Source organism: Corvus kubaryi, unplaced genomic scaffold (assembly GCF_017639235.1).
Source record: "Corvus kubaryi isolate FWS band 111438036 unplaced genomic scaffold, C.kubaryi_AGA036_p1.0 121, whole genome shotgun sequence".
NCBI classification, from domain to species: domain Eukaryota; kingdom Metazoa; phylum Chordata; class Aves; order Passeriformes; family Corvidae; genus Corvus; species Corvus kubaryi.
Window position 1 is genome coordinate 388,086 of NW_024580656.1, and position 11,242 is coordinate 399,327.

The window sequence follows — 11,242 nt, forward strand, 5'->3', positions numbered from 1 at the left end:
GGAGGAGGGCAGGACCCCCAGCCCAGAGCAGGGGCTGCCAGGGGGACAAAGTCTGGCATTGGGTGGCCAGGGAGGGGAGCTTGGAGCCCTCTGGCTCTGCGGAGCCCGGCGCTGTTTACTGTGCTCTGTGGTTGGATTACACCACGTACAGTAATTCTCCTCGCACTGCCAGTAATTTCACTGACTTACCAAGCAGGCATCATTTCCTGAAAGTCAGCCCTGGACTTAGAGGAAGTAAGAGCCCTCTCGTCGTGACTAAACAGTCTATGCAAATCTCCGGGTGCAGGACGGCTCTGTTGGGCCCTGAGTCTCCATTTTCACTTCTCTGGCTGCTGCATGTTGGCTTTTAAAGCCCCCCGATGAGCTCCGGCCGTGAATGGACCTTTCTCCACTTTCCACTGAGCACCCTCCCCCTGCTGCTGCCTCCTGCGCCGACAGCCCCCCGAATGCTGCTCTAAAATGTCCCAAATGCAGTTCTGGCTAAAGTTCCCGTCTCTCTACAAGGTAAAACCTCATTTTTCCTGGGTTTTTTCCTCCTCCTCCGTGGAATTCCTCGTGCGTTTGGTCGCCAGGGCAGCTGTTCCCCAGGAGTTCTGCAGCGGCTGCAGAGTTTTGGGAGTGACACCTCTCCACGTTGGGTACCGGGAATAGATTTTTGCGTCCCAAAGACGTGATTTCTGTTTTGCTGGAAGCTGCGTTCCTGGTCGCTGAGTGTGGAATTTGGAGGGAAGGAGCTGTGTGAGGATCAATCCGTGTGTTTGTGTAGGTGTGATGGCTTTGAGTTGTTTTATTTCCAAAGTTGATGCAGGGTGCAGGAAGCAAGGGGAGCACCGTCCAGCCAGAGCTAAACCATCCACACTGCCAGTTTATTGCCCCAAATTTAGAAAGATTTTGGGGTTTGGCAGTTAAAAGATTTCATGGTGATCGTCTGCAGCTGCTGATTCGGTCACTCCTGAATAATAATTTAATCTGTGACTTTTGAGGTGCAAAATCTCTCCTGGCTGGCAGTGTGGCTGTGGTTGTGGGTGTGTATTTGGGTATATAGATAGGGTTTTGGGTTTTTAATAAAACCCTCTCTTCACTCGGGTGCTCTGCAGTGCAGTCATCCAGAGCTGCTCTGCAGACACTGTTTCCTCAGTGTCTGGATTGTGAGAAAATAAACCATTTCTATTGATGGCTTGATGGGAAAAAAAAATATTTTTAGGATGCTTTTTCTGTCTGTATTTAGACTTCACCTGTTCTTTCATTATTTTTAACGCTTTGTTTTGACCGAGGGAGCTGAGCTGTTCCCAGGGGCTTGGAGAAAGATCAAGTGTCTGGGCTGGGGTACCCTGATTTTTTTCCTGATCTTTTCTAGGAAGATAATTGTTTGATAATCTTAGTTTTGGGATAATGACAGGAGTACTGTGTGCCACAGCAACATCAGGTTCTCCTCTGCTCCGAGACCCACCTGCAGCTCTTCCTCCAGCTCTGGGTCCTTGGCCCAGGAGAGGTCTGGACCTGCTGGGGCCAGTCCAGAGGACACCACAGAGGTGCTGAATGCCAGGAATAAGATTTATGTAAAGAACAGTTGCAGAAAAGTATCTGAAATAAAGATTCTGTGTGTCAGGACAACTTCCATCTGCTGCAGAAATTCAACTTCCACTGAAACAGAAGTGCTGTTACTGCAGAACCTCATGTTTCTAATGAGAAAAACTTCAAATTCTGGTTACTCTGTCTGAAACAGGGACAGAATTACATGTTTCAAACCCCAGTGCCTGAGCTGATCCTGACCATGAGCTCTTGGTTGAAGTGATGGTCCTTCCTTTTCCCTGAGGTCACTGGAGCAGCTGCTCCCGTTTGCAGCAGATAAACCAGCGGTGTGATTAGTCCGGTGTGCTGGTTGTGGTTGTCCATGGCCTTGTGTTAAATGATTACCCTGGATTTGATAAATTTACAGAGGTGGTGGTGGTGGAAATTCTTGGGGCAGGGAATCTGGCAGGTGATTAACTTTAGTGCTCTTTAGATAATGCAATTAGTTAAGACAAATGGGAGGCTCTGGAAGTTCGTGACTAATGCCTTGTAATTCTGGCAGAGGATGGGATCACTGAATCGCTTCCAGGAGGAGTATTGTCCTCCCTCTGCCTTGGAGGCTGGTTTCCTCTCCCCAGTTCAGCCCAGTGGTGGGACTGGAGTGTTCCCTGCGGATGGAAGGGGCTGGGTGACCTTTGCTGGGATGTCTCAGGTTGTGTCATGAGGCTTTCCCGTATCCTGGTATCCCGTTGCTATTCCAGCCCAGCCCTTGCCTATTGTTGGGACCCCAGTGGCCACTCTGTGCTGCCCCACAGCCTCCCCTGCCCTGACACAGGTGTGCAGATGTTTTCTCCTGCCCCAGCCTCTGTCAGTACCCTTTGCAGGTGAACAAACCCTGCTTGGAGGTGTCTCAGCAATGGGATTGGGACCATCCAGCTCCTGCACAGGCCACTCGCTCTGGCCACGGCCAGACCCACTCAAGTGTTTTTCTGCTTTCTTAAGTGTGAAGGGGAGCCCAGAGATCCCTTAATTCCAAGGTGACAAAGCCGGGTGCCTGTTCAGTCTCTGGATGCTTTAATTTCTGGGTAACCTAGAACAGACATAGAAATATCAGGAGCAAGAGCTGCCTAGAAAGTGCTGCCCTCACTCCCTGAGTCTTTGGGTCCATCAGCTGGTAATTGAGGAATCCAAACTCCCCACATCACACCTGCCATTGCTGGAGTGCTTCCAGCATCTGCACTGATGGCTTCAAGGTTTAAACACTACAAGCCCATAACTTTTGATAGCAGTCGGGGGGGTCTGACCCAGCTCTTGGCCTGAAGCCCTTGGGAACAGCACAGCCAGGCTCAGCTGCTCGTGGGTTTATGTCAGGCAGGGCTAAGTGACTTTTAAGAGTGTTTGGCTGCCTTTCTGCCTGTAGTGGGAAATTGGCCCTTTACTGGAAGTGAGCAGCGACTCCTCCTGTACCAGCCCCTGGCTCTGCTGGCAGCAGCTTGGTGGGTTACCCTGGTGCTCTGGCTGGTCTGTGAGGAACCACAGACCCACCTCTGTTGGCAGAGTCTGTGGGGCACCAAGACAGACCAAGTTTGTCTGTCTGCCCTTCCCTTGGGGACAGAGGTCTCTGGCCAGACCCAAGTGCTGGAGTTTGGTGCTGGGAGTATGTTACTTTAAATTAACAGCAAAGTTTTTCTGCTTCAACAGAGTTTGAAAATGCTCTTTGGTGTGGGAGGAGGGCTGAAGTGATGGGATGGAGCTGGGGAAGGGGCAAGGATCTCACAGCGAAGGATGAAGAGCAAGAAGTGCTTATCGGCTCTCGGTTCTTGCCACCTGAAATAGGGAAACCAGACCAGGGCTTGATGTTAGGGAGAGGATTGATGGCTCTTTCTGAGCCAAAGTCTGTGTGACTCAAACCAACAGCATCACTGGGCTGGCACCAAATAAAACAGTTGCAAACCATCCAGCCCAGTCACCAGAAAAAGAGCAAGGGCAGAGCCTGGTCGCTGTTGCTGAAGCACGTTCCTTGTCCAGGCTGGGGCTGGCCCTTGGAAAGAGGATTGGTGGATCTGCCTGGATTTACCTAAATTCAAATCCAGGTGACACCAGCACTCCTTCCCCTGCTCCTGGCAGCCTCATGTGTGCAGAACCTGCCAGGGGGAGAGGAATGTTTCCCACAGGCTCCAGGTAGTGTTGCATTGGAAATTGCAGTGAAACAGCCACGCTGTGATCTGGAGTAGCTGGGTCTCTGGGGGCCCCTGCACATGAATGAAATCCTCGAGTCCTTTGGAGCTGGGCTGAAGCCTTTGCACCCCCTCAGCAGCCTTTTTTTAATCAAGCACAAAGTGGAGTTGAGTTATGCCTTGTTGGATGCTCCTCTCTCCCACTCCGTGTGTGGGGATGTGCACAGCCCGAGTCGGCCTTGACCGTGTACCCACACTCCTGGCCGGGGCTTTCCCTGCTTTTTCAAAAAACAGATTTTCAAACAGCCCCTCAGAGCATGTCCTCAGTTCCAGGTTAATTTCTGAGATCTGTGGAGCGCGAAGTAGTGGAGCCGCTCATTGAACAGCACGAAATTAGAACTTGTTGGCTGAGTGAGGAAGGAGCTCTCTGGTCTCATCCTGACTCCTCCAACCATGGCCGTGTCTCTGTTCCAGGATTCTTCATACCTCGATGAGCTCTCCAACAACAACTCCCTCTTCTCATCCCCCGCGGATTCCCTCTCGGACATCGCAGATCCCAAGGACTTCCTGCCCGCCGACAGCCTGAACCACGTGCCAACACTATGGGATGTGAACACGCCGCAGCAGAACCAGATCGAGGTAGGGGCTGCTCCTTTCCCATCCTCCCAGCAGACAGGAGGTACCACCTCAGGCTTCATCCCATGGGGGTTTCACCAAGGAATTCAGAAACCAACCCCGTTCCTTCAGGTGAAGTTTGAAATGTCATGATGTTGCTGTTACCAACTTCACTGCAGGAGGGAAGGGGTGAAGTGGTGGCAGTGTTTAGTTTCCTGAAGCAGGAGGGAATCCAGACACCCTCAGAGGGATTCATGCACTCTTCCAGAGTGCAGTGCAGGCAGGAGGAGCTCTTTCTCCTGGCAGCCGTGGCAGGTAGGTGCATCCCTAAAACATTCAGCAGGTCCAGGGTGCTTGGGATTGCTGAGGGGATGGACACCAGGAAAACCACCCTGACGTGGATCATTAACTTTCCCCACCAGCAGCACCTTTTGTTTGCCTTCTCCAGGGTAAATATTTCAGTAACAATGACTAAATAACTGTCTCAACTTAAGACTCACCATTTGTGTTTACTTTGTAAGTCCAAGTCCCTGCAAGCTTCTACATCCCAGAGTTTTCTGGGGCATCGGATCTCCTGGCAGTCCTTCAGCATCAACTGATTGTGGGCATTTTTGGGCATTTTCACCAGCCCTCTGCTCTCTGCTGTGCCTCAGCTGGGGGACTGACATGGGCACCACAGGCACCAACTGGCTCTGGGAGTTGTTGGAGCCACATCATCCTCATCCACTGGATTTGGGTCTTGGCTCTCACAGTACCTGCCCGGCTGTGCCTCAGGTTTCCATTGCAGGTCACTCTCTTAGGAAGAATGAGGGAAAAACACCCAAAGTAGCTACCCCAGGAGGCAACTGGGGTAGCCACTGCTGCATTTCGAGCCTCTGCTGTGCTCAGTGTCTCTGACTCTGCTTCCTTGAGCAGTCTGCAAGCCTCAGACCAGTTGGAACTTGCAGTTTGAGGCAGCAGGAAGAGAGCTGAGCTATTGGAACGCAAGAAATGGCTGCAGACATCCCAGGCTTGCAAATTGGATGGTTAAAATTGCTGGAGAGCAGAGGCATCCCCCAGGACAGAGAAGCCACGTGCCACATTGCTCCTGTTCTCGTATTATTGTTGGGTTTTTATGTAGTAGCCCAAATCCCTGCAGAAATGGCTCTGTGGTGGCCTGTGTCCAAACACGTGAACTCTGCTTGAGACACTCAATGCCTAGAAAAGCCTGGAGTTCAGTGTCTGTGGAGTGCACAACAAAAACTTACTGGGAAAAGCTGTTCTAAATCCAGCACGAAGAAAACGAGGGAGAAATAAACGTTGTGTGAGACTGACTCGTGTGAGCACAGCAGGATCTCCAGCAGAGTCCCTGCCCCTGTGCTGTTCCTTGTCCCTGTCCCTTGTGTCCCATGCTGTTCCTCACATCCTGTCCTCGCCTCTTGTGTCCTGCTGAGCTCTTGGGCTCAGATAAGGCCAATTAACTCCTTGGAATTCCATTTATAAACGACTTCCTTTGGAAAGGAATCTCCAGCTAATTTTAAATGTTGTCTTATCTGTGTTTGCTGAGGCGGTTGGGGCGGGGTTGCTGCTTTTTGGGCTGTTTTTTAACTGAGTAACATTTCCTGAGGTGGTGTCAGTGAGGTGCATCGTGGACAGGAGATTTTGGTTTCATTTTTGCATGGAAGTGGCACCATGTTCGGGGACACTGGGTTAAAGAACTGTCAAACTGACTCACCACTGGCCTCTGCACATTGGTGTGGGATATCAGCAGCTTAGATAATCTTGTCCCTCACCACATCAGCACACCAATTCTGTAGAATTGCGGGAATTTTGGCTTTTGAGCAGCCAGAGCAGTCACTAAGCTACAGTGATGGAACATCAGTCGCGTTACATCCTGATTTCTGTGATCCAGGACATTCCTCAGCTGTGGCTGTGCAGCCAGCTCTGACCCACAGCCTGCTGCTGGGTTATCAGGAGTGTAGTTTTTCCAGAACTTCTGTCTCAGAGACCCAGGCAGAGCAGGAACATTGGTTTCTCACAGTTTTGATGCATGGGACATCCCAGGAGCCAAGCTGGCTGCATCCTGGGGGAAACCCCACTGTGAACTGTTCCACCCCCAGGAACAGGAACAGCCTTGTGCTTTGTCCTCTTTAAAAATAAACATTCCCAGCTCCTTGAAAATCCCTGGATTGAGGTGCTGAAGCTGGAGGTGGCTCAGGATCAAAGTGGAAATGGCTGGACACAGAACTGCCTCCATGTGCCTGTGGGGAGAGCTGTTATGCCAGGGAAAGGAGCTGTATCCGATATGTTGGCTCTGTTTATCACTCAGGAATGGGCAGAGAGGGAAGAGCTGCCACCCTGTGAAATATTTGCAGGAGCAGCAGGCAAAACAGCTTCGATTGTCATGGAGTTGTGAAATAACCTTTTAAAAATAGTCCCTGTCATACATTGTGTTTTCTGTCATCCATCTCACACATTCCCAGTTTTTAAGTCTGGGAAGCGCAGCCCAGCCTTGGAAGCCTCTGACTGGGATTTGTGAGCTGCTGATGCAGTTTTTTCGTAGCTCATTCACAGCATGTTCGAGATGTGAGCACCCTTTTCCCAGCTCAGAGCCCAGGGAAGGGATTTGCACAGAGGGAGGTTGGCTTGGCAGCCACGTGGGACTGATTCCCTTCCCAGGGAAGTCATGGCAAGGTGGGACAAAATGGAGAATAGTGCAGAAAGGAAAAAAGTGAAGTAACACCGAGGCTGTGATTGTGCAATTGTCAGAATCTCTCCTGCTTCCAGCCCCCTGTTCTCACGGATCTGTGTTCCTCTTCTCTGCATGTCCTTAGCACAGAGGGAGGAGAAAATCAAACCAGGAGGTGAGGGAGGGTAGGGAAATGCAGGAATTGTACAGGTGGATGATCCATCTCCCACTGCAGCTCCTGCTTTGGCCCTCACAGCCCATTCTCACCTGTGTGGGTGGTTTGCAAATGCTCCAAGCAGCCAAGGTTCCTGTTGCTTCCTCTGCAATTCCCGAGGTGGAATGCTGAGTGCCAAAGCTGGGTCAGGATAGCAGAGGTTTGTACTTTGGGGATTTTGTGACGAAAACCCAGCCTTGCATTTGTTTCCTGCTGCTGGAGCTGCGAGAACACGTCCTGCCCTTCCAGCAGCTCCTGGCCTTTCTCCTGTCCGAGACCAAACTGAACTTGGATTTGTAGGTGGGGATGTTTCACCTGCTCTCCAGATTTGCTGGCACTGGAAACAGTTCTTCAGTCCAGCTTCCTTCTGGTAATTCTGACTCAGGCTTCCAGGAATGGAGGGTGGGTTTTTTCTTTCTTCTTCTTTTTAATTTTTTTAAATTTTATTTAAAAATAGGAGTGTTTATGCCTAAGAACTTCCTATCTTTCTCTGCTGCTGGTGCAGCATGGGTCTGTCATTGAGCTTGGCGCTCTGCACAGGCTGTAAACTTGGAGTAGTGCTGCTCCTGGAGTTGCTGATTGCTTTGGATGCCACAAGCTGCTGGCCTGACCTTGCTCCCCGTTGAGAAATTCCAGGGTGAATTTGTTTGTGTGGGAGCAGACAAAGGATCTCCTCAGCCCGGAGTATCTTGGGAGCTCTTTCTCCTCGCGGAGTGTCTTGGGAGCTCTCTCCTGGCAAGCTGCATGGTCCAGGGAGCAGTGTCCAAGGATCTTTGTTGGTGCATTTCCATGTTTGCCCTTCCTCACCCACACCCTTTGTGTTCCAGCTGTTCTCACCCAGCACACCGTTCCCAGGCCTGAACAGCTCCAGTGACCACGTTCCTGCTGTCCCCAACACCCCGCTCCTCATCAGCTACCAGGTGAGATCCATGGTTGGCCTCAGTGGGATGCTCCTGGTGATATCCCACTGCTGGGGGGAGCAGTTCTGACCTTTGTCCCTTCAGAGGGAGTGAGACAAGAAACTCGGACAGGCACAAGTCCCTGCCCTTTCCAAGAAGTGTGTTACATTTCCCAGAGGGAAACCTCGCTGTGTTAAGGGGCACTTTGGGCTCTCAGGACATTGTTCTCTGCTGTGGGCACAGTGCTGAGTGGAAAGCTGGGCCAGGTGCCTGCTCAGGGCAGGTCAGGGCATGGCTGGGCAGGGTTCACACAGCCCCACAGCCCATCCCAAGAGTGGTGCAAACATCCTTCCCCGGTTTGGTGAGGAGCAGGCATTGGGCAGCTCTTACAGCCCCTGGGGTGGGCTCCCACTGGTGGCTTTCCTTACTCTGGGAATGAATGGATTGTGTTTAGGGGGGTTGTGGCTTTGGGGGATGGTTTCAGTGTCAGTTTGAGGCAGGGCACAACACCACGTGTGTCCATAGCTCAGCAAGAACATTAACATTTAGTCAATGCTGGTTTTCTTCAGTCTCAGGCTCCTGCAGAGGAGGAAGATGAAGCTGAGGAGGAAGAAACGGAAGAGTTGGGGCAGACGGAGACCTATGCAGAATATATCCCTTCAAAGTGTGAGTGTTGCCTTGGGAAGTTCTGTTGACTCCATTGAACAACCTAATTTAATTGTGTGTTTGCTGCGGCACCTCCCAGGCTTGTGGTTTTCTAGGAAAACTCTACACTGCCCTGGGCTGCAGCTGCTTGATGAGCTCTGAGGTGCCCCTGGGAGTGAAGACCTCGACTAACCAGTGTTCTATTGTCATTCAGCCAAGATTGGGAAGCACCACCCTGACCTGGTGGTTGAGACGAGCACCCTGTCCAGCGTCCCCCCACCTGACATCACCTACAGCCTTTCCCTGCCCTGCTCTGTGGCTGACAAAGGCTCCCTGTCTGCACTACAGCTGGAAGCCATCATCTACGCCTGCCAGGTACTTGCTGCACCTCGGGTGTCTCACACCTGAAGGAAGCTGCCTCTTGCAGGGACAGGTGTTCACCTGTGTTTTAAAACAACTGTAATTCGGGTGATGAAACTCCTTTGGCATTTTAAATGCCTTTTGAAGGATTGTTTGAAGCCAGGGGCTTCTATGTAATCTGTTCTGCAAAGAGGCAAGAATCCTGGACTTTTCTTGCAGAGGGCTTTACATTTTGGGGCCCTTTCCCATGAACTGCCACTTGTGAGCTTGGCCATGACCCCTGATCTTTCCTGCTGTCGTTTGGCTGAGCGGTGCACGTGCATCTGTGGAATGTGTGAAAGGGTTAAGTGGTGCTCACGTCAAAGCTCCTAGCAAAGGCAAATCTCGTTTAATTTTCAGTTCTGTTGTTGGTTTTGCAGCAACATGAAGTTTTATTGCCCAATGGGCAGCGAGCTGGGTTCCTCATCGGGGACGGTGCCGGAGTCGGAAAGGGCAGGACCGTTGCGGGCATCATCTTTGAAAATTATCTTAAAGGGAGGAAAAAAGCTCTGTGGTAAGTTGTTGGGGTTTTTTTTCCCTCTTTTCCCGTAAGACCTTGGAGTTAGTTTGGATCTAGAAGTAAGGAATTCCTTAGTGCTGATGTTGGCTTTAGAGTTGAGTCATGCTGTGGCCTTGGGTAAGTCATTTCCACCTCTTAGTGCCTGACTGCTGCCTGTGAAGTGGGAATATTCCCCCTGCAGCAGGGATGGAGAATGAGTCACTGTGAAATAGCAGGTTTCGTGCTCCTTGGGGCGAGATGTCGAGCCTGGCCCCTGCTCTCTCTGGAGTCGTGGAGGGTTGTTCCTGGGCTTCCCGAGTGCAGACCCAGGAATATGGGGCTTTGCTGCAGATCACAGCCTGTGCCGAGGGGCAGACGGGCTGTCGGATCTCACACTGGGGTCCGTGGGCAGTGGGAGATGTGACAGCTCTGCACAGCTCCTCCTGCTTTAGTCAGAGCTGTTAATCACCAGGGCTGTTAATCACCGTGTGCCCTGACTCCCCGGGGACATACCCAGCCCAGACTCCCCGGGGACATACCTAGCCCCAGCTGCTGGGGGAGATAACCAGCCCCAGGAGGAGATAACCACCCCACACCTCCTTTGCAGGTTCAGCGTCTCCAACGATCTCAAGTACGATGCTGAGAGAGACCTGAAGGACATCGAGGCCTCCCACATTCCTGTGCATGCTCTGAACAAGGTAGGAGAGGAGCTGCACTGCTGCTCTGCGAAATCAGCCCCCGGGAGCAGTTGGAGGCTCTGGCTGAGTACGTGGAGCAGCCTCTGCCTGTGCAGGATGAGGCTCAGGCAGCAGCAGAGCCTCTGTTCCCTCCTCCCAGCCAGCTCTTCCCACTCAGCCTGTGTTCCCTCCTCCCAGCCAGCTCTTCCCACTCGGGGCTCCAGCTATTTTTATCATGGAGCTGCACAGGGAGCACAGAGCTGTTCCCTGCTGGGAGTGGGACGTGTCTGCAGACAAGTGCAAGTACAGCAGAGCTGGAACCTTCCTCACCATTCCTGAGGAATCCTGTGGAGAGAACAGCTCTGTGAGATGTGCTCTGCTCTCCTGAGCCAGCCTTTCCCAGTGCTGGTTCATGGAATCACTTCTCAGAGCTGCAGTGAGCACAGAAATGCACAGACTGGTGTCTGTCGTGGCCTGTGGTTGAGTCTCTGTCCAGTGTCTCCCAGTTCACTTAAATCCTCTCCTCTGGTTTTAATGGTATTAAATAACCAGCTCTTACAAACTCCATAGAAACCACAGGTGTTTGACACCTCTGAGTGTGCTCCACTAAGAGATTGAAAGGGATTTTGTTTTCAGCCCCAAAAGACTTTGAATGGAACTTTCTTCATCTCGGGACCAGGGTTTTCCCCCTACCTTCTATTTCGTTACGTGTAGGATCCATTGCAGTGAGACAGACAACAATCTCACTTAGTCACAGAGAAAATGATTTTCTAGAAGGAGTTAAAACAGACAGGAAGGGTCAAAGCAATGAAAGACTCTAAACTGTTGCTTTAAAAAAAGGAAGCACTCTTTATTGCCAGAAAATCGATGTCCCCGCGCGGTCCATGCAGTTCACTGCATGCATCCAGATGTGCTGACACATTGGCTGTGGCACTTC

General features: G+C 51.5%; 2 protein-coding genes across 5 annotated transcripts in view; one reads left to right on the forward strand and one right to left on the reverse strand.

Moving 5' to 3' along the window:
• Positions 1-11,236, forward strand: part of SBNO2 (strawberry notch homolog 2) — a 34,814-nt gene extending 23,578 nt beyond the window's left edge. For all 4 annotated transcript variants that reach the window (XM_042036584.1, XM_042036450.1, XM_042036510.1 and 1 more), the window contains 6 exons: positions 4,164-4,328; positions 8,014-8,106; positions 8,655-8,751; positions 8,945-9,105; positions 9,510-9,643; positions 10,236-11,236. In XM_042036584.1, coding sequence (XP_041892518.1) covers positions 4,164-4,328; positions 8,014-8,106; positions 8,655-8,751; positions 8,945-9,105; positions 9,510-9,643; positions 10,236-10,644 — 1,059 coding nt within the window. In that variant the 3' untranslated portion in view covers positions 10,645-11,236. The remainder of the gene's footprint in view (positions 1-4,163; positions 4,329-8,013; positions 8,107-8,654; positions 8,752-8,944; positions 9,106-9,509; positions 9,644-10,235) is intronic.
• The window catches only part of GRIN3B (glutamate ionotropic receptor NMDA type subunit 3B), a 4,760-nt gene continuing 4,566 nt past the window's right edge, over positions 11,049-11,242 (reverse strand). The window contains exon 7 of the mRNA XM_042028512.1: positions 11,049-11,075. Coding sequence (XP_041884446.1) covers positions 11,049-11,075 — 27 coding nt within the window. The remainder of the gene's footprint in view (positions 11,076-11,242) is intronic.